The sequence below is a fragment of the Branchiostoma lanceolatum genome, chromosome 2 (assembly GCF_035083965.1).
Source record: "Branchiostoma lanceolatum isolate klBraLanc5 chromosome 2, klBraLanc5.hap2, whole genome shotgun sequence".
Lineage (NCBI taxonomy): Eukaryota > Metazoa > Chordata > Leptocardii > Amphioxiformes > Branchiostomatidae > Branchiostoma > Branchiostoma lanceolatum.
This window is the reverse complement of record NC_089723.1, coordinates 27,164,719-27,187,988: the sequence shown is the minus strand read 5'-3', so window position 1 is coordinate 27,187,988 and position 23,270 is coordinate 27,164,719. Positions and strand designations below refer to the sequence as shown.

Genomic DNA, 23,270 nt, shown 5'->3' with positions numbered 1-23,270 from the left:
TGGACATACATGGTGCTTATACATGACTGCATATTGAAGATGTCCACAAAACAGGTACTGCATGATGCAAAAGGGCATCATCTCAAAGAAAAATACAGATGTCATAGACCTCTGATTATGAATTTGACAAGGTTTCACATTGGTTATCTGTTATTTTCTCAACCTAGGCTGGTTATGAATTCTGACCTTTTGTAGCAAGGTTATGCAACATTCCATAATGGCATAGAAATAAAATCTGATCAGTAGTTTGGAAATGATGACTTGCCCGCATCAACTCTGCATGAATGAAGAGACTGCCTCCACTTCCGCCTCCTGCTGCATTGTTCTCAGCATCTCCTCCATCCACACTGATCAGGCCATCCACCTGCACACATGGGCAATGAGAGGTGGGAAACAGTTCAATCATGACTATGAAGAATGCTCAAACAATTGAGCTTTGAGGGCTAAGTATAAAAAAATTCCTAACAGCCACGTCTGTAAAACCTGACAGCTAATAAGTTAAAGGACAGAATTAAGGATAAAATAATACTGAATCAGTGTACCTGTAGTTTTTCTGTTACATTCAGGATGATTGCTCCACCACCTTTTCCAGCATATGTGGGGTTAGAGTGACCTCCTCTGCACCCAACATTGCTAGGTTCAAACAAGTGGCCAAACGCACTGCCTGTAGTCTTGTAGTGGGAGCCACGCCCTCCTCTGCCACCATGTCCAGCACCTACAGACACACAAAGATCATCACCATGAAAAACTATTGGTATGGCAGGCACAAAGTTAGAGTCTACCACAAGCAACATTTTGGATAGTTTAAATGAGAAGTCTCAGACTCTGATCTATTACATCTAGTCAGTACATGTAACGTTACTAACACTCTCACTTACTATCATAATGGCTTCTGTAAATTGATTACAACAATCATAGAAGTTGAAATACAGATTAAGTAGTGTAATGTGAGATATTGAAGAAAATCTTCTTTACCTCATATCAATGCATTCTCTTTCATTGTACAAATGCCATTATGATACATCTAGGATATTAACCCTTGTATTTCAACAGCATACTGTAAAAGACGCTACCATTACATCTACTGTTACCACTATAGAAATACCCTACCGCTGCTGCCATGTCCTGACCCAGAGCCTGATCCGTCTACGCACGGCATCTCGTGCACGTCCCCCACCAGCCTTCCCAGGTCATCAACAACCACTTCTGCTGCCGTGATGTCCAACCGTACAGCATGCAGGAGGCCATCACCTTGGATGTGTAGCTTGCCAATCTTTCAAGAAAACATTTGAATGTGAAATCTTTAAAGCAAATCTGTGAACATACATACTTTGGGCACTATTTGGAATATACAAGTAAGATGTACATGATGATAAACAAAATGGATGAATGTGCAATACAATGTTTACCTGGAAAGTGATGTTTTTGTTTTCATCTGTGACAACATCAGGAGTGGTGACCTCTCCACCATATGCCACAGTCAGGGAGTCAAACCTGTAGGTGCCTGGCTCAGAGAGGCTGTTATTCTGCCTGGTTCCACCTGAGGGTGCTAGGTACAACTTACACCCATCAGCCACTGTCATGTCATGGACATCAATATAGCCCCTGTTTGGAAAGAAACAAAGAAAAAGTTCATCATTTTCTATTTCAAACTCATTGGGCCAAGGTCAATAACTATCAAAGTCAGCACTACGGACAGGGAAATATAGTTGGTGCCAGGGACATGGAAACACAGTCAGCACAAGGAACAGGGAAACACAGTCGGCACCAGGGACAGAGAAACACAGTCAGCACTAGGGACAGGGAAACACTATCAACAATAGGGACATGGAAACACTATTAGCAATAGGGACATGGAAACACTATCAGCATCAGAACAGAGAAAATGAGTCAGAACCAGGGACAGGGAAATAGAGTTAGCACTAGAGACAAGGAAACAGACTCAGCACAGGGAAACACTTTTAGCACTAGGGACAGGGAAACACTATCAGCACTAGGGACAGGGAAATGGTATCAGCACTAGGGACAGGGCAACACTATCAGCATCAGAACAGGAAAACACTATTAGCACAAGGGACAGGGAAGTACTTTCAGCACTAGGGACAGGGCAAGACTATCAGCATCAGAACAGGGAAGCACAGTCAGCACCAGAGACAGGGTAAGGCTATCAACACTAGGGACAGGGAAACACTATCAGCATTAGGGACAGGGAAACACTATCAGCACTAAGGACAGGGAAACACTTTCAGCATCACAACAGAGAAACACAGTCAGCACCACAAACAGGGAGACACAGTCAGCACCACAAGCAGGGAAACACAGTCAGCACCAGAGACAGGGTAAGGCTATCAACACTAGGGACAGGGAAACACTATCAGCATTAGGAACAGGGAAACACTATCAGCACTAGGGACAGGGAAACACTATCAGAACCAGTGACAGGGAAACACTATCAGAACCAGGGAAACACAGTCAGTACATCTGGGGCTGGGAACAAAGTCAGCACCAGGTATAAGGAAATACAGTCAGTACTACAGACAAGTAAATACAGTCAGCACCAGGGACATGTAAACACAGACAGGGAAACATGGTCAGCACTAGGAACAGGGAAATGAAGTCAGTACCAGGGACTTGGAAACAAAGTCATCCCCTTTTACCATCTAAGTTCTTGTATTTTTAAGTTGTTGTAAGTTACCTGATAGTGAATGTGACCCCTCGGCAGCTGAAGGATGGAGGCAGGATCAGATGGCCATCCTCATGCACAATGACGTTCAGGTCAAACTGGGAGTGGTCAGGGAACTGACCAATGACATACTGGCCTGGTAACACATGCAGGTATCCTGTTCTATCTCCTACAAATTTGTATGCCTTTAAACTAGGAGAAAACAAAAGAGACAGAAAGTTTAAATGCTTAACATTCCAGTATAGAGTTTGATCCAAAGATCTAGAGCCCTATTGCTTCTATCTTATAAGAAAGACAAAAACATAACAAGTGTGGATCGAATGTGAATGAATTGCTATATAGAAAGCAGAAATGAAACAATGCACATGTAAGGGTAACGGTGTAGGTAATCTGCTAGCTTACTCATTGACAAAGGAATTGCTACGGAAAGTTTTAAACCAAATCCTGAACTAGCACATAATGTTACATATAGGATATGTTATACCTGATAAAATCGGGGTGCAGAGCTAGATGAGCACCTCTGAAAACATGGATTTCTTCAAACTCATGTTCTGTTTGGTTCTGTATGATCCAGGTGCGGCTAGCTTCTTCAGACAGAGGCTCGTAGTTGGTTATCTCTGTTGTTAGTGGGTTTTGGTTGTTGTTGTCGACAATGAGGGTTCGGTTTGCAACATTTGGTGTCAAGTCCTGGAAAAATAAAGTTTCAGAATGCCTTTATTATCCTGCAAAAATGAGAGAGGTGACTAGGGATATACAGGCACATATATTATTAGAAAAACAATGCACTAAACCTACAGTCCATTTCAATTACACTACATGTATAAGAGGCATAGCTTACCTCCATGTATATAGTACCACTTCCACCAGTACTGTATGTGCTGCTATAAGGACTGCCACCGAATGTTTGCAACTTTCCAAACCAAAAGTCTCTCTTCCTCCAGTGCACAGCAATCCGCCCCCCTCCCCCTCCTCCGGCATACGTGCCGCCATTTCCGCCATTGGCCTAGGAGAGAAAACAAAGCCTGTTGTCAAAATCATTCAGTCTTAGATTACATGCTTTGACATGTACTGATCATTGGACCTGATTGCAAGAAGAATTAATGTGAACTGACTTGTAATTGAACAGTTCTATACATTTACTAATGTCCAAGTTCTACTCAGAGACTCATAGTGTATGACTTAGAAGAACATCTGATGTCACAAAAGCAGGTAAGTTTTGGTATCAACAAGACTTCAACATGTGATCATATATACATATATACACAACATGATATCACTATATAAACATTATCATAAAAAGTCCATACTTACAGATAACACTGCACAAATAGTGTGATTTCATGTTGTGGCCAAATAAAAGCAAAATGAAAAAGAAGTTGTGCACCGAGGGGTTTAGGGAAAAAAGAGAAGACTCTTTCAGCAGTGATTCCACCTTACCATGATAGTTCCTGATCCCTCAAACTCATCCACATGGAGCCAGATGCTGCCTCCACTGCCTCCTCCATCATAACTCTGTCCTGCCTTCCCATTGGCACGGATCTCTCCTTCCACCTTCAACACCTTAGTGATGTTCACGTGAAGGATCCCTCCACCTGAAATTATCAACACAAGTGAGTTTCTGACCCGTAAACTGAATTACAAAGCACAAGGGACATATTGAGATGCTACAAAACAAAAGCTAAACTTTTATTAACTGATTTACAGTCCATCAAACCATGACCTAACCTGAAAAAGAGATGTCCAACCAGAAAAATATTTCGTGACAAAAAATTGTGGGTGAACTAAGATCTCCAAAGTCTTGCAGCTCTTTCCATCTATTCTCTTCTTTGACCTGAAGATTCCGGAAAACAAAGGATTGGTATAAGTTATCTAACAAGTTAGGACATTTGCTCACCTGGAGTTGAACCAGACCCTCCACTTCCAAATGATGCTGGCTGATACAGAGATCCATAGGGTGTACCAGTTGGTGCACCTGTCAAACATAGAATGATACAAAGTTTATATTGCTGATAGCAATGCAGACACTCAAACAAAATGAAATAGCAAGGGAAACACAGTACACAATGTGGCCTCAGTTTGTCAGGCTAATAAAAGTTAAATTTGTTATCCAGTGACACAATTTTGATTCATTTTGAAATGGGAGTAGGATCAGACACACAGGAGGACATGGCAGTAGCAGCACAAAACCGCAACCTCTGGAGTAAAATCATTTGACAAGTCGACCTATGCAACAAAGTTGTAGGAACATCAAAGGTCTGAGGTAAGGTCTGACCTGAGATGTGAGAAAAGTAAAAGTGATGATAATAAATACTCACTGGTACATGTAATAAATATTTAAAATATCAAGTTTGTTACACAGGGACACAATTTTGATTAATTATCTTCGCCGAGTACTTGTACTCGGAGAAGATTATGTTTTCGGTTGAAAAATCTGTTGGGTGGGTCTTTATGTATGTCAGGAGCATAACTCAAGAAAGCTTCAATGAATCTTTCTGATTTTTGGTAGGTGTGTAGTGGTTGTGCAAAGGAAGGTCAAGTTCAAAAATGGTTTACCTGCCGTTTTCCAACAGTACTGCAGCAGACTTAACATTTTTTTGTGTTTGTATGTAGGCAAAAAAAGTGACGGAAACGTTGATGGATCTTCATGATTTTTTGCAGGTGTGTAGATATTGTAAAAACGGAGGTCAAGTTCAAAAATGGTTCACCTGGCATTTTCCGTCGGTACTGCAGCGGGATTTATATGTGTGTGAATCTGTATGTCGCCAGCATAACTCGAGGTGCTGTTGACGGCTGTGCATGATATTCAGTTGGTAGGTAGGAGTGTTAAAGAGGAAGGTCAAGTTCGATAATGGGCCTCCTAGCGGATAATTAAGGTACTGCAGCTGAGTTTTAAATTTTGTGGTCGAATTTTCTTGAAGTGCCAGGTTCATGATTTTTCACCAATACATAGGGTCTGGAGCAGGGAATGGATGGTGTACGTTTGGCCCCCCTAGCGGCTTATTTGGACCTGCAGTTGGCGTTTTTGTTGAAACCTTTGGAGGCTAATAACTACAGAAGGGGTTGACGGATCGTCATGATCTTTGGTATATAAATAGCTTGGGTAATGTCTTACATATTCAAATACATATTATGAAAACCAGGAACTAATTTGCATAATGAATGAATAAAGTTTATCAATCCGCTTAAAGTTTGTTGTCGAATTTTTTGCAGGTAGTAAGGTTATGATTTTTTGAGTGGCAGATAGATCTTGGGGCAGAGAGTAAGTGATGTAAATTTGGGCCCCCTTGCGGCTTGCCTTAAACTACAGTGGGCCTATTTGTTTGTAATTTTTGAGGAGGATAACTCAAGCAGGGGTTGATGGATTATTCTTGTATTTGGTATAAATGTTCCTTAGGTGATGATCAGCATAATGATATGCTCATTATGCAGATCATGACCTACCTAACGTAATAATTGGCATATATAGGACTGCCGCACCATAGTACGAGGCATGTGTTAGTACACACCTGGCGTCCAGAATCTAGGTCAACAGCTGGCGTCCTGAATCTAGGTCAACGGCTAGCTTACTAGCTGGGCAATCGAAAGAACAAGACTAAAATGTATCTGTTATGTTTGGTATGAAGATTTAAAAGCGGATCTTATGATTGACATAACATGGTAATTATGCCAAACAGGACCTAATTTGCATGATTAATGAAATGTTTTAAAATGCGCTGAGGTCTATGTTTGTGCCCGTTTATATGCATTTTAGTCGTATTCTAGTCTTTGTGAAAGCTTGTATCAAGGTCTGCATATTGTTCAGTTACCAGGGCTAACCCTTTGTAATAGCCTTAGCCTTTGGTACCCCTTGCTGTACTTATCTACAGCCGAAAAAACAAATAAAAACAAATCACCTTTGAAAACTGTGTCATCCTTCACTGAAAGAGAGGCTAGTAATTATCAATTATAATCGAAATATCAATTATTCAAATGACCTCATTTGAATTATGCTGAGATTATACTAAGATAATAACACTATGCTCGTAAATGACAGGACTTTTTATATTCATGTTTGGTATTTTAAAATAGCTGAATCTGATAATTGATATAGCCAAGCCAAGTTAAACAATTAGATGCTGATTATGCAAAACAGGGTCTAATATTTGATAGTTATACTACGTTTCGAAAATCCATCCAGTTTTCTTGCGTATCTTATTACCTGGATGTCTAACCGTCATTGACATTCCATGAGAGGACTTTCAGACCTGTGGCATATCAAGCCACTGAGAAAGAGGGGAATATTGATAGATATTATTTAAGCAAATAAAGACTTGAATTTAATTGTTGTTGGCTATGTAATGCCATATTGGTAAATGGCGGAAATTTTTCTGATTAGAAAATGTAGCAAAATTGCCTATACTCACTGCTGGATGATCCTCGGCCACCTTGCCCCCCGTACCCTGCCCCTGCTCTGCTGGACCCCGCCCCCGGTCCCTCGATATCGCCCAGCTCAGACACATGCAGGACAGCTGCAGAGTCCACAGTCAGGGTGTGCGCCTCCAGGTACAGGTTCCTGGCCTTCAACAACCCTCCACCTTCCAGTGTTACTGAACCATCCCTCTTCTTACCTTCCTTCTCATCTGGGTAAACCTGGAATTGGACAACAGGAACAACTGGTTATTACTAGCCTGTATGAAAGGCTTAGTATGGTAATTGCCTAGATGAATAATACAAAGTTACTGACATGAAAACTTCTTTTGGATTAAAAAATCAACAATTAAATGATGCTTACTTATGAACCCTGTAAATTCAATACATTTTCATATACAAGGCACATCAATATGTAGTTGCTGAAGAGTACACGTTAGGAAATACTAATACTTTCTTTATGCTAGGGTCACATTATCAAGCCGGGGCCCGACCGGGCTGTTTGAGAAAACAAAGAGTAAAATATGCATATCAAGAATATACATAATGTATGGTAAGGAATAATTTTCAAAAAGTTTTGTGTGTTTTGTTGTCTTTTATATCATAGTTTTCGTTCCCAAAAGCTGCCCGGTCAGGACTCGGCTTGGATATGTGACCCTAGCATTAGCCTGGGCAGATGTACACAGATTAATAACATAAAACTTAAATCACCTGCACTACCCACTGGTCATCCTCCATCCCATAGTGACTATTCAGTTGTAAGGTGCCACCATCTTGGACAGTCAGACCTACCATCTCCAAATTCCTGGGACTTGGCAGCTGCATTGTCAAAGTCCCACCTGCCAGAAATAAGAGGGTGACATAAGTGAGTGATAAAGTGAGTGAGTGTGTGTGTCTCTCTCTCTCTGTGACTAGTGAGTGAGTTGTAATCCTTACCTGACCCAACAATTACATGTGCCTGTGAGCTGTCCAAGATGCCCCATATCTTCACTTCTGAACTTCGGAGTCTTGCAGTGGCACAGTTGTCACTGTTGTACTGACTCTCATCAAAGGGCTGCCTCAGTTCAATGGTGGCTGTTGGGAGAATCAGTGTAGCATTCTCATAGATGTAGGGAGCCCAGGTGATGTTAGCTCTCTTGTATGGAGAAACCTGTGGGAAAAAATATTGGAGTAAAAAATTTTGTAAGTATCATTTTCATCAAGAGCCTTTTCTTTAACCAACAGTATGAATAACATTGGAAAGTGTTTCACAGTGCTCGTACCTCTGTGATATGGAGGGTGTGATATGGTGGCAGATGTACATGTCCTGTATCATCTCCAAGTACTTGTGTTGCACGTATCGTTGTCCTGTTTCCCTTGACGGTTAGGTGTGCACTGCCATATACCTCTATCAGTGTGAACTCATATTCAAAGTCATCTTCAGGTGGAAAGAGGTAGGCAATGGCACCTGCGAAAATAAAACATTATCATCAAACAGTATGACATTGTGTTCATGAATTAAGGACCATACATGTCCTTTTTTAAGGGACGTCTGTGAAACTAGAAACATAAAATTATACAGATTCACCATACCCATGATGTAACTTTATTACAGCAATGTGCATGGCTACAGCTGCCCACCTGTTTGTATGTATTGTGCAAACTGCTCTTCCCCTGCACGATCTCCAGTTGGCTCGGTGACCTGCAATGAATGAGGGAAAGTGATCTTTCAGTGAACTATAAATCTGTCATAATCACCAATTGTTTTGTGATCATCACCATTTCACCTGTTACTGCTTTCCACTGTCTTTCTTTTACTCCTTATTCCATTCATTCAGAGTAAAGAAAATAACGAGTTATCTAAATCACAGTTGGCTTCCTTACCGTCGGCTGTTGACATTTGTTGTCGACTCGTAGATTTTTGTTGACTGGGTTCGTCCCTTCCATGTAGGCCATGCCTGGACCGCCTGGTTCTCTTGAGGAGGTGCCCCCTTCATGAAAAACGAAATACATGTCAACTTAGCATTCAGCACTAAATCACCAAGTCTTTGATCTGTCTTTTGCCGCCCTCTCCATTATTTTCCTGTTTAAAAAAAACAGCTAGATCCAAGAATCAAATAGGTATGGCCTTACAAAGCCACTCAATTGTAACAAATTACACATGTTGAAAATACCTTTGGCTTCAATGTGTCCACTCTTGAAATTGCCGGTGTTGTAGTAGATGGTTACCCGCCCTCCGGCTCCACCTCCACCATATCTGTTTCCATCCCCACCATTACTGAAGATGAATCCAACACCATGGAAACGGTCACAGGTCACCCAGAGTGATCCTCCACTTCCTCCTCCAGCATCTGTATACTATTGTCAAAGGACATGTCATAACAATCAATGTATAAACAATAGCTTTTTCTGCTTATCGGTAATTACTTATTGGTGTTAGTCTATAAAACTTAGTTTGGACTACAATGTTGAATATGATCCCACCTTAAAAGTTGGAGTTTAAATCCCTTCCATTTCTCAACTTTTCTAATATTTCCATATATTTCCTCACAAAACCTCAGATCTCATTGAATGTGATCTTAACTTTGTAACAAACCCCTGTATGTGTAACCAATATCTTAACACATGTTGACACATGACACAACTTCACCCCTATCATTATGTTTGTACTCACCGTTGCATCCTCCCCATCTGTGGTGATTCTGCCATCCAAGGTGAAGTTAAACCCATCCAGGTGTATCAGTCCTCCCCCGCGCCCTCCTCCACGGGAGGATCTACCCATTCCTCCTCCACTCCCCAGTGTACCTTTACTGAAGATGTCTCCATATGGAAGGTTTTTTGCAAGCACATTTGAGGAATAGCCTCGGCCACCCCGTCCACCATGGCTGGCACCCGAGGCACCAGATGTGTAACTAGTTCCAGCCCCTAAGATACACACAAATCCTGTCTTAACATTCTATATTCAATTTGTAATTCTAAGGTTCTTCTTTTTTGGGTACTACATAGCCCTTGCTTTGCAGGTGTGCTGTTGTTTGTAAGTCTCACGGGGGACAATTTTTCATGGGGGACACTTTTTCATGAGGGACAATTTTTCATGGGGGACAATTTTTCACAGGGGACCCTTTTTCACGGGGGACAACTTTTAATGGGGAGACTTTTTCATGGGGGACACTTTTTCATGGGGGATACTTTTTCATGGGGAACACTTTTTCATGGGAGACCCTTTTTCATGGGGACAACTTTTGCACGGGGGACACTTTTTGATTGGGAGCTGTGGAAAAGACTAATCACATGGCGGTACGGACACTACACGTGGGGGTACGTACGCTTCATTTTCATGTTAACAGTGTTATTTTAGCAACTGTCTTTATGATAGCAATGGTCTGAATGGCATTTTAGTGTGTTGCAATAGAGACCTTTAAACTACTCTCGACTGGCTGCTTTGGAAAGGACCATTCAAATGGGGGTACAGATGCTACAGGTGGGGATGCGGATGCTGCAGGTGGGGGTACAGCTGCTACAGGTGGTGTTACAGACGCTACAGGTATGGGTACAGATGCTACAGGTGGGGGTACAGACGCTACAGGTGGGGGTACAGATGCTACAGGTGGGGTTACAGATGCTACAAGCAGTATATGGAAGCTACATTTTGATGTTAACAGTGTTATTTTAGCAACTGTCTTTATGATTGTGATGGTTTAAACTGCGTTTTAGTATGTTGCAATAGAGACCTTTAAACTTTACTCTACCTGCTTTGGAAAGGATTATTCTAATGGTGGAATGGACTATTCAAATGGGGGTATAGACACTATAGGTGGGGGTACGGACTCTACATTTTTATGTTGACAGGTGTTATTTTAGCAACTGTCTTTATGATAATAATGGTTCAAAGTGTATTTTTTAGGGGGGACACTTTTGCATGGGGGGCACTTATTGCATGTATTGTAAGTTTGTATACTTGCTGTCGCGCATCACTTTGGGCCTAGATCATGTCCTAATACATTTTCAATTCTAAAGGAGAATAGTATGGGAGTATAGTAAAAAAGAAAGAGATAAGGAAGAGAGAAAAGTCTATTGGGAGGAATAGAGAAGCATGCAGCAGCAGATGCATGCACAAAGGATTGTTTTTTGAAAGACAGTTCTTGACAGCAAGACATTCTACTACCAAGAACTTGTATCATAAAACTGCTAACAAGTCAGAATAACTTTTTTCTTTACTACTTCAGAGATTAAACATCTAAAGTTTGCATTGCTTCTAAATAAGTATGTTAGTTTCAATACTCCTCCATGTTTCTAAGTAATGCAATCAAACTGTTATCTGACACAACATCAACTGCTGTAAGAACGACCAATCACGTAATCAAGACAAGACCTTTTGCTGTCTTGGATAACACATCCTTAGCTATAGGCTGACACATTTCAATGATATTTGACCATGTGTAAACAAACACTTACCTGGACCTTGTCCACCAAAGTGTCCACCTTTGTCAACACTGACCACACCTGTTGAGGTCACTGTGATTGTCTCTACATTCAGATACATCTGTTCCCCAGCATATGTACCAGCGATCAGGACCTGCCCAGTTCTGTTCTTGGATTTTCCTATCATCGTCATGACGTTGTCGACTGACACACGGCCACCATCATCAATGATGAAGGAGTCAACTTCAGTGGAATTGGCATCAAATGTCATGGTGCCTCCAATGTCTAGACTGTTGATGCTGAAGGAGAGGTCTTTCCCAGTCAGAGTGCCATTGACTGTTGCACTGTTCATCAAGAGTTCCGAATATGGACGATGGGTTGAAGTAGAGCCTGCATAGTCACCACTGTCCAGAGTGAGGGAGCTGCCCGATGCCATGACAAAGGTCTGTACATCAATGTCGCCCCGCCCTCGAATCAACACCGGATTCAGAATCCTGACTGACCCACCAATGGTGACCTGGTTGACCAGAACTTCAGACGAGGAGGACTGAAAGGTGTAAGTCCCGCCCACCTCGAGGCCATCCAAGCCAATTCCCATGTCTAAAGCACCTGCATGGAGTGTTCCCAGGACCACCATCTCTTCGGTATGTATTTCTGATGGGACGTCTCGCCAGTCATTCTGCCCTCCTCCTTCTGTGTCCAGTAGAACCTCCCCCGATGGACCAATCAGAGTCCTTGGAATCTGATTTGCTGACAGTCCATGGATGACAACAGGATTGAAGGTCTTCATGGTGCCGTTGATTTCGATGACATCGACTGAGAAGTCCTGGTGTGGATCGAACTCCAGCAGTCCCGATTCGTTCATGTAAAGCACATCCCACCCGTTCTGAGGGGAGGCTATGGCCTGAACTGTGAGAAGTCCTGCAAGGAACTCTCCCTGGATAACTGCCTTGTGAACACCAACCTGGGAGATACCTGTCCAGTTCCCCGCATCTCGGCCATCTTTGTCCAAATAAAGCTTTCCTGAAAATGCATGATCAATCTTTTATGGTACACCATAAAGTGGGGATGCACTTTACAGGTAAAATTAGTACAAGTGTAGTTACAAGTACATGTATATTTCTATTTGATATGATCATTTGTTAAGTTAATTACCACCTTTTCTTTGAACTAAAACCCCATCTTATAAAAAGTATCAGAGAACGTACATGTATGTGTAAAATAGCTTGAAAACTTCCTCTATCTCAAAATCCTTTCAACAAATCACTACATACTTACACAGAGAGATTATCTGTCAGTATTGCTATTATCCCTGCTGATGAACAAGAAACATATCCGAAGTAGGTTGCTGACGGAGAAGGCAATTGTTAATAGAAAAGAAGATCCAATGAGAAACTGAATGACTAACCTGCGTTTGGTCCCACTGTCAACTGTCTGATCCGTTGTACCGTCTTCCCCTTCAGGAAGATGCTGTTTGCTGTCTCCATCTTTCCATCAATGAACAGCTTGTCAATCTGGTATGTCCCCACAGCTCTGAGGGTGAATACACCATGTTCCTGTACAGTCAGAATGGACCACCCATCTACAGCTGACAGTGACTTTGCCTCGAAGCGCCCGTCCACTGTTACGTCTCCCGCTTGCAGAGTTGACTCTTCTGATCCGCCATTGGATGAGTCCAAGGTCACGGTACCCGTGGTTCGGATGTTGAAGCTTTGACAGACTATGTTGAGGACACTTTTGGATTCCAGGGTGCCTCCTACATTTATCTGTGGTACAGATATGTCCGTCACAGCATGGTCGAATATCAGAGTTGCATCATCATTGACGGTGAAAGATGTTGTGATCTGTGACCAGTCAGCAGCATCTGTTATGATGGTTCCACCACTTCCTCCAATGTTCATCTCTGTCATATTGAAGGTCAAGGTGCAGGTCACAGACAACTCTGCGTTCCGTCCCACATATAGCTGTTCTTCGTTGCCCACAGATGTCCCACTTATCGTCAGACTTGTTCCACAGTGTCCCGGGTTGGTGGCATTCTGCAACAGCACTTTGGAGTTACTCTCGAGGCGTAACTTTCTGAACCTATAGGTGTGGTCCCCATCTGGCTGGACAGTCAGAGTGCCTTGAACCGTCAGGGCAGGATCAGCCGAGTCACCGATAGTGCCGTAAACTGTGACATCTTTTGTGAAAGTGGTCAGCAGGTTATAGGGCAGATCCAGCAGTCCTTGGGACTCCACATACGTCCGAGCTGACAGAGTTTGTCCCAGAGTGAAGGTCTTCTGCGGGATGACGTGCAGAACTGAGGTGTCGTCTCCAGTGACTGTCTGTGCAGAGATGTCGGTCCCAATGACAAGATGGCCGCCATTGCTGAGGGAAATGCTGTGGAATGAGCTGGGAGATGCTTCGGTCACCCATGCTGCAGATCCTATTCATAGAAAAGAACCAGTTGAACTATCATGATTATAAAATACATGTATGTGCGTACATGTAAATTAACTAACAAAACAGCGACTGCTTTGATTATATCCTTACCAGCTGATCCTTACTGATCATGGATCTGTGATGTTTGTTTCGTTGTGTGCTATTAATCAATTTCCAGTTCTGTTTGCCAGGGCATTTGGTTTCTTCCCTCTTCATTTGAAGAAAGTTTACATCCTCACTTTTAAGTAGTTTAACGGTAACTGACGGTCTATTTTATACAAACTTTAAGAAAAAGTATGGCAGGTAACTGAGAAACTAAACAATACAGGCTGCAAGGACAGATTGTCCCAAATCTTTCCAGAAAATTCTAGCATACCCTTGTGGTCCAAAAAGTGGTCCGATATTAACAGCCCTGGGTTTTCCACAAACCCTATTGCCAATACCCCGGAAGCAAAGATCGGGGCTTTGAAACTCTTACAGCTGCCATCAGGCAGTCTACCTGTAAAATTTTTGAACGTGTTTGTTGCAGTGCAGTTACGCTCACCAAAGTTTGGGTGGCTTTATAATAATGTTGATCGCAGCGAGTGCGAGTTCCCTCCCTCATAGTATTCGAATTCGGCATGCCAATTTCTCCCTCCAATGGCAAATTCTCTGTGTCTTCATCTAAATAATCTTTTCCCAAAAGTTTTGAAACAAACCTGATAACGTTCAGAGTAGATCGGGGACACTAACGACGTCTAACGTTACATCAATTTGAAACTAAAACGACTTCCTTGTCTGGTCACTCCTTGGCTGGTCACTCCTCCCTCCAACTCGCGCCAAACACATGAGAGGTCACCAGGGGTCACACATATGGTGATCTGACCCTGCTTACCCCAATATTGTCGCACTAAATTTCCTTGCTGTGTTAAACCCAGTAAAAGTTAAACCGTAAAGACAACACTTCCACTTGTTTTAGTATATTTATGTAGAGTGTTGGCCTCCATAAGATAAACAGAAATGTCAAGCGCTGATGTTTCAAGTCAATTGTATTGTCAGGGATGGTTAGGATATGGAGCTAATACATGTTTATGGCGGAAAGTCCTTGGTTAGACGAAATGCGATCTGAATACTACAGTGATATTTTTTGACGATGGACCTGTTGTTTTGCTTCCAAAGCTTGTTTTCAATATGTATGCTAGCAAAATGTCACAATGTTTGATTGGACCCTCCATGACTAATGACCGTTAAGTACATATTTGATTGTTAATCTTAATCCTAAGCGACTGGTCATCAAATGTCTTTTTCATGACCTCCAATGTTTTTCGCCGTATCCGCTTTGAAATCAACTTCAAGCATACAGCGTCACATGACAAGGCGGACCCAAGGTAAGATCACGGGCTCTCTATGATGTTGTGTTCTGTATGAGCCGGTCACATTCGTCGTACGATCGCACACCGATGGCATTTTTGGGATGGTCGTGCATATATTTCGCATAAGACTCAGCTGTCTTGTTACGGTAAAGGCTGTCTTAGATCCTCGTCGGCGGGTGGTGGCTGTCACAGCCTGTTTGAAAATTTTACCACATCGAAATCGTTCGACGGCGTACGACGAATGTGACCGCGCCGCGGTAAATAACTGCAGCTGGTTGTGGACACACCGGCCCGCTCTTCTGCACGTACGTAAATGGACAGAATGATGACAAATAAATGGGGCAGGTACGGAAGGTAACGTTATACAAAAATTGATTTATATCTACTTGAAGACGAGAAAAGGCGAGAGAATAAACATCACACAAACATTACTCACCAGATTTCTCAATATGATACTTTTGACAGGAGGCGGTCAGTCCGATCTGTAATGGAAGCATAAACTTAAGGATCTATCTTTACGTCTGAATAATTTTGTCAGTCTTTTCAAATAATAGAGACTAATCGGGCAAATGCATTAACTTCCTAACAGATCGTTAAATGTATTGCAATGGGGAAACGTAAATACATCAATATATGAACACCGTAAATGGACAAAAATGTTCTTTACAGAGACGACAAAGCGTGATGTACGCACATTTAATCTGAACAGAACAAGGGTTTTCACATACATGTGGCATGGCTATCTTTACCCAATCGAAAATAGTCTTCACAATGGAAGCTTAGTTGCTTTACTCACACAGCTCGCAAAACAAGACAAGTCTTACCTTTGGCAGACGATTCTTGTTGTCTACCTCCAGGTTCCTGGTGCCGGCGTTTGTCTGAATGCGAACTACAGTGCCAGGTCCTCCCGGTTCTGGTCCTGTATAGTCAGAAAAACAGAACTTCGTCAGGAACACGTTTTCTTTCAGCCAACCTCTTCATTCTCTGGTGCTCTGTGATTCTGTTAAAGTCATATTTTCGCACATATTGCGAGAAAAGAAAACTAACATCTTTACTTCTGAAGTGTCTTCCTGAGCGTGAAACTTTTGAAACTGGGCCTCTAGCGACATAGACTACCTTCAGGGAGAATAGTATTCAAAGTATGCCTATGTCTCGCTAGCTGTCACTTCTACGTATACAACGCGAGTACAGATTTTAAAAGTTGAAAAAGACAAAGTATTTTGCACCTGTGTTAGCTGTACACTCGGACCCAACCAAGTCACCATCAGTCGTTTGGGTTTTTCCAAGGAACCTGACCGCCAGTGCGATGTAATTGTTCCAGGATTTTGGCCTCACACGGATTTGTTTGGCCAATATGGAATAATCCAGGTTGTTGCTGACAATGGTGTTGCCGTCGTTGTTCCCTGTGAATACTTTGTTGGAGCCTGTGTTCGGGTCCTAAAATAGACGCCTTTGATTAGCTTCATCTATTATATCTTTTGACTATTGCGATGGCATTTTCTTGTTTATAGTGATGCGTGATTTTTCAACTGCCAGAAAACACATAACGGCGAATTGTGACCAACGACAGTGGTGCTTCAGAATCAGACGCATGCTTCAAACTCATCAAGACAGAGGATTGCTAAAACAAGACTGTTTTTCATGCAGAATGAATCAAATCTGATAATCGAATTACAGGAATTTTGAGCGGTACCTTGAAGTACTGCCAGTTGGACCCGTCCTCGGTGTACTGCAGCTCGTAGGTCTGCACGTACCAGGTTGAGGAAGGCCTGCCCCGGGTTTCCAGACCGTAAATATACCTCGGATCATCAAAATTGACCTAGAGAGAACATGACAAATGTAAAAATGAAACAGAATTAACTATACGATGTTTGGAATTGTCTCAATATTGGTATTGTAAATTTAATCGCCAATATCATTCTACAAAACGGCGCATTATATTGATAGCTGCATGATGTCTAAGTAACAAACATTGCAGAAGATGACCATTGGTCCATATAACGACAAGAAGAGGCACCAAAAGCACGGTCTTCTGATGGCCGAGTGTGTAGTGATGGAGACCCCTTCCGGCCTAAAATGTGTTTTTGATTCCCTCATCTTTTCAGCTTTTCCAACATTAGTTAATATATATATCATTGATCGGTCAAAATGTTGGTCGCCATCATAAAATATAGACAACTGTTTCATCAGAGTTACCTGTAGGTATTGATTGGTATCGATATAATAAGGGCGCCAGTATCCGTTGATGTTACCAGTTGTCTGGAGGTTACCATGGTTGTGACAGTTGGACGAATATCTGCATCTAGAACCAGTCATACCGTCAGGTGCCAGAGGTGCAGACCCGGCGTCACCTGTAAAACATCAGCCCGGAATATGAGTGGAATATGGCTCATCAAGGGTTAAGAACGTTAATTTAATAACGAATGTATGAACTTTTTCTGTAACCCTTGACGTATGGCGACAAAAACATTAACCGGAAAGCCTGGTCTGTAGTGAAGAAGAAAATCACATAATGATGAAAGTGAATGGCATTTTACTGATGATAAGTGTCAACTGATGGCTTGTAGGAAATGTGTCATGGCCACCTTGCTGATTTCATCTTAGTAAAGGGAAGACCTAAAATTGTCTTAAGATGCTATAATTCGTTAAAGGTATACGATATTTTCCAACCAGCAAACGTTTGGCAGTGTCGTGTATCCATGTCTGTGTACCATTCCTGTGTAGTGGGCATTGGTCATGTCTAATTTGAGGTAATGCATATGAGATGGCAATACTTCATACCGGACTTTAACTCTAGAATCTATTCCCTTTTCATACATTTGAAAAATCATACGTAAGTGCCCGAGGCTTTGGCCATCAACGAAGGTTGCTTAAAACACAGTGTGGAATTTGACATAACCGTTACATAAAACCGTTACATCAACACATGTTGCAATTGCAAACATCTGTCATAGATAAAAAAATGTAAATATTTTGATATACGTAATTTTCACTATACTCAATGCTATCGTCGGATTTACCAGGATTTATCTCAATGGACTTGAATAGCAAATTTAAGTACATAATGACATGTGACAACCCATGCATGGTATACATTGGGAAGTATATCAAAGAATGTCTAGACGTTAGAAACTCCTCCAATGATTGTAAAATCCCATTGTCATCCCATACTAATACACCATATTGTATAAGACAGGCTGATTAGCCTAATAGAATGTTATCTATGTACCATTGAATGCCATACTTTGTACTTTGTACAATTGTTATCTCCATGAAAAAGGCTTTTTCATGGAGATACTGTTTTGCTTGCGTTTGGTGTTTGTGTGTATGTATGTGTCACCGGATGCTTAAAGTCACCATAACTGTAGAACCTGTACATGGATTGTAATGATTTTTGGTATGTGGGTGGGTGTTAAGTGGAGGAAGGTCAAGGTCGATTTTGGGCCCCCTGGCATGTGTGACTGTAACTGCAATGGCGTATTTGTAAAAATCTTTAATTTAGAAGAACTGAAGAGAGGATCAACAGATCGTCATGTTATTTGGTACACAGGTAGGTTAGACCAAGATGTACACACTTAAGTGTAAACTATGCAAATGAGACCAAATTTGCATAAGTAAGGAGGTAAATCGTTTGCATGTGTGTCGTTGGATGCTTAAAGTCAGCATAACTGTAGAACGTGTAGATGAATTGTAATGATATTTGGTATGTGGGTATGCGCTGGGAGGAGAAAGGTCAAGGTCGATTTTGGGCCCCCTGGATTGTGTCCCTGGAACTACAATGGCCTATTTGTAAAAACGTTCTAAAGGGGAATAACTGAAGAGAGGAACAGCAGATTTTCATGTTATTTGGTACGCAGGTAGGTTGGACAGAGATGTACACACTGAAGTGCAAATCATGCAAAGTTAGTGTGTTTGCGCGTGTGTACGCGTGTGTGTATGTTTGTGTCACCGTGTGTGTATGTATGTGTCACCGGATGCGTAAAATCAGCATAACTATAGAACGTGTAGATGGATTGTAATGATATTTGGTATGTGGGTAGGTGCTGGGAGGAGAAATGTCAAGGTCGATTTTGGGCCCCCTGGTATGTGTCATTGGAACTGCAATGGCGTATTTGTAAAAATATTCAAAGGAGAATAACTGAAGAAAGGAGCGACAGATTTTCATGATATTTGGTACGCAGGTGGGTTGGACAGAGATGTACAAACTGAAGTGGTAATTATGCAAATTCGGACTGAATTTGCATAAATAATGAGAAATATCTACTCTATTGTGGGCTTTGAGGTCGCACCATCTGTTGGTCTCTTATCTAGGTCAACTATTCCCCAGGTCCCAACAGCTGGTGGTCAAACCACAAATGGGAACACTACCAAACCTGTATGTGGATACCCTTTGGCACAAAAAAATAAAACAACCAGCGGCAAAAACAAACAACTAGGGCAAATAAAACACATCTTATATAAAAACAAATTTCATGGAGATTTTGGGTCTTCGGACTCTTGTTCTGCAATAAAGTTATTAACGTATTATGATTTTACTGAGACTGAAAAAAAAGCTGGAATTCACAAAAGCAAAAGATACAAAATAACCGTGTTGCCCAAGTGTAGGTCAACCGTGAACCCTACTAATTTCACTTCCAAACGCATTGCAGCTGCTTTCATTTTCAAAGTCATTGTTTGAGAGTAGATTTTGCCGTTGTCACATGGTCTAAAGTTCGCCCATGCACAATTTTGGGTCACCACAGAGACGCGATGTAGGGGAGAGTTTCTGTTTACCGACACGCCGTGAAGTGACCCTTGAGGTACACTCGAACTCATCCATAGAATATATGACCAGACCGGAATCCAAAACAATATGTCAATCATGCACATTCCTACAGTTACATGATAAAGAGTCAATGTTTGGCCACGGTACAAGATTCCTCGATCAAAGAGACCGCGCGGTGTGAGTGGCTTGGGAGATTTGATTAAGATGTCTGAATGCGATTGATGCAGATATCTAACGTTAGATCTAGTTGGCTGTTTACGGCACTATCTTCAAACGGCTATGGGAGTCGCAAATAAGGAAGAATTTGTGTAATGATATGAGAACTTGACTTTGGGGTATATTTGGCATTGTATGGTAGGTTTTCCAACCGAACCTTTTAGTTTCCTTTAAAGGTAAATGCTATTTTGTACTGTCATACCTATCGCATCTCGGTTAATTGCTCGTGTGTTCGAAATGTTGCATACGGTGATTGCTTTTAATTGTTATGTACTTGAATAATGCGCGGCACGGAAGTTTTAGATTATGCAGATTAAAGGTAGAGATGAAGTGGGAAACAACCATACAAAACACAAGTCACCGACTCTTTCATGTGGCGAATAGTAAGTTAACTAGATGATTTATAAACTTTGTCTCTTGCAATTACACAATTTACAAGCGATAGTAATTACGTAAAGGCAAAGCTGAAGAATAACCGAATGAAATTTAGTGCACGCTGTGTTTCAGTCAAGTCGATGATACAATACGTCGTATCCGAACGATTCTATATTAAAATCAAACAAATCAAAAAGCGTATTAGCATATAATTTTTCAGCCTTTTCATCCCAATTATATGTATCCCAATTATACACCATCGGTAATGAGATAACAGTCGATTTTGAATCCCTTTGTCGGGTCAATTTTATGGCAGAACGTTATTGACTTTGAATGCTTGAATGACACCTCTCTGAACAAAGTGTTAATCGATATCTCATGCAAACACGATCTTGATTCAAATGGCCAAGCCAAGATAGCCAAATATTGATCCTTTATCATGTAACCATGGAGACGAGCATGACTGACAGGTTTTCGATATATCTTGATTGGAAAGGTGTACTTCTACCGATGTCGGTAAATAGAAGCTCTCTGAAAAATCGCGTCTTTATGGTGTGACTCAAGCTTACAAGCGGACTTTACACCATGAGACGGCGACACGGTTACTTAAGGCGGAACAAATCAGCTATGTCTTCAAAAGTGAAAGTAGATGGTTTGATGTAAATTGGATTTGGTGATTATATGTTTGTGACTGGTCTGCTGGTAGACGTCTTTGCAGGGATCCGGCTGAATTGCGAGTTTTATTTTGTCAAGCACAAGCTGTGCAAACCGTGTAAGGACATAACTGTCTATTTACGATTTAGGGTTTGTAGAAACAGCCCAGTGCGCGCACAGAAAATCATGGGTCAAGACTTGACACTGATACTGTGCCTGAGTAGTGGAAGGACACTGACACAGAAAAAGACTTAAACTACTACTTTTAGCATATCATTCCATTGTAACACTATATCAAACACTTATGCTAGCCCTTATTGTTTTAGTAACTAGGATATTCAGTTTTATTCTATACTTCTATTTTGTACTTTGTTTATCAGCTTAGCATGAAAGTTCATCTGTGTTGGTAGAATTCATTATTAACTAAGATTAAACTTAGTTAATAATGTTTATCAGCTGTTGCCATACATTGTAACGTGTACGATTGCCGCTCAATAAAGTTCTTCTTTTTCTTCTATTATTACATGTTTTCCTATTGCAAAATATTGGTACACACCAGCACAAGTTCAATTCAATGATGAACCATTGCATCTAGTATGATCTGAAACCCGGGCTAGAGTGGGAATGTGTTGTCTACCTACATGTACCAGTTCAGAGCTAAAGCTTGGTAACATTCCTGCATTGAGCCTCACTAATCTCTTTGTCTACATGCAAATATAACTAACACCACTATTTCACACGTCTTTTTTTCTTTTTGTGTAGTTGTTTGTACTAGTTGCTTCTGCTCCCTATTTAATCTGTACACCTCACAAACTAACTATACATTGCGCAGCTGCAGATGCAGGTATTATGATCCAGGACTCAGCACAGGAAAGTGGAGAAGGAAATCATCCAATTCTTCATTCCTAAAAGTAGCATTTTCATTCATATGTCGATGGAGGTTAGACATCCAGGTAATAAGATACTCCAAATAGCAGTTACTCAAGCAACTGGATAGATTTGGGAAACGGTCAGACGTTTCAAGTAGCATCCGGTACTTTTCGTCAGTGATACTGAGCAATATTTTGATTTCGTGGTAAAAAAAAGCTGCTGTTGGAAATCTTGCTCAGTGTCACTGATGAAAAGTAGTAGATGCTACTTTTTAAAATGTTTCACCGTTTCCAAAATCATATCCAGTTGCTTGAGTAACTGCTATTCGAAGCATTGTCATTCCCCCCTGCATTATCCTATCATTGGTCTATATCTATGGCTACACAAAATCTTAAGAACTGCGCTATCATCTCAGTATTGCAAAAAGGCGTGTCACGTGGAGTGAGTAACGCTGCAGGGGGGGTCGTAAAGTACAAAGGTGCAAGAGTCAGCAAGAGGTGGAATTTCTAGGACGTGTTGTGTCCTAAATCAATTAGCTGAAGAACGGGTGTTGTTCTGCGTGTATAACTCAAATATTGATTGACATATCTGCCAACAGTAATGGCTCGATGGCTAAATTATAACAGCGGAGCAAACAACCGTGATGGCAAACAGGGTGCTATACCAAACGGACTGTTAATCATTGGTGGTCAAGGTAAGGTACTTGACTTATGGTCAGACGCAGCTGTGTTCAGATGTGCGGTCATATTTCATCCACTAGTGCCAGCCGATCAAGTAAACCTACACCAAAACTTGCATGATTGACCAACTTTTCATTGCTGTGGTACATACGAATTTTACTCGGTTACATTTGAGGAGGGAAGAATTATAACATATTCACCAGGGTTGCCTCCAAATGTGAGGATGTCTCCCGTGTATGACGGAGCCGAGGGCGTACTAATGCTGACACGGCCCCCGCCCCCTCCTCCTCCCGTCCCGCTGCCCTGGCCTCCCGTGGCCGTAATGGCGGCGTTCCCGGTAAAGCTTGAGGTTGCAGACAGGTACACTGACCCTCCACTGCCACCGCCGCTATTCCCACCACTGGCGTCCTGGCCGTTTGCTGATATAGGGCCATTGGCGTTGACTG

The 23,270-nt window shown here is 41.7% G+C and overlaps 2 protein-coding genes across 2 annotated transcripts in view; both read right to left on the bottom strand.

Moving 5' to 3' along the window:
- LOC136428308 (uncharacterized) overlaps positions 1-4,228 on the bottom strand; it is a 110,866-nt gene extending 106,638 nt beyond the window's left edge. Inside the window, exons 1-8 of the mRNA XM_066417708.1 lie at positions 4,121-4,228; positions 3,522-3,686; positions 3,168-3,370; positions 2,696-2,875; positions 1,410-1,605; positions 1,111-1,273; positions 543-715; positions 266-364 (exon numbers count right to left, since the gene is read on the bottom strand). Coding sequence (XP_066273805.1) covers positions 266-364; positions 543-715; positions 1,111-1,273; positions 1,410-1,605; positions 2,696-2,875; positions 3,168-3,370; positions 3,522-3,686; positions 4,121-4,123 — 1,182 coding nt within the window. The 5' untranslated portion in view covers positions 4,124-4,228. The remainder of the gene's footprint in view (positions 1-265; positions 365-542; positions 716-1,110; positions 1,274-1,409; positions 1,606-2,695; positions 2,876-3,167; positions 3,371-3,521; positions 3,687-4,120) is intronic.
- Positions 4,229-6,203: 1,975 nt separating this feature from the next.
- Positions 6,204-17,610, bottom strand: LOC136426957 (uncharacterized). Its single transcript, XM_066415676.1, has 16 exons — positions 17,461-17,610; positions 16,958-17,083; positions 16,491-16,701; positions 16,089-16,183; positions 15,701-15,746; positions 12,900-13,916; positions 11,525-12,514; positions 9,744-9,994; positions 9,244-9,427; positions 8,954-9,060; positions 8,711-8,771; positions 8,353-8,537; positions 8,027-8,240; positions 7,802-7,929; positions 7,087-7,312; positions 6,204-6,253 (listed from the first exon to the last, which is right to left on the bottom strand). Exons 1-16 carry the CDS (start codon positions 17,578-17,580, stop codon positions 6,204-6,206), a joined length of 4,011 nt encoding a protein of 1,336 aa, XP_066271773.1. The 5' UTR covers positions 17,581-17,610.
- Positions 17,611-23,270: the final 5,660 nt, after the last annotated feature.

What these genes read in the sequence shown, in the direction of transcription:
- LOC136426957 (XM_066415676.1), bottom strand. Translation starts at nt 17,580, where the DNA reads ATGACTGGTTCTAGATGCAGATATTCGTCCAACTGTCACAACCATGGT. An exon ending in CGAGTGTACAGCTAACACAG is followed by an intron (nt 16,184 to 16,490) that starts GTGCAAAATACT and finishes CTGACTATACAG; the next exon opens with GACCAGAACCGGGAGGACCT. An exon ending in ACAAATGTCAACAGCCGACG is followed by an intron (nt 8,772 to 8,953) that starts GTAAGGAAGCCA and finishes CATTCATTGCAG; the next exon opens with GTCACCGAGCCAACTGGAGA.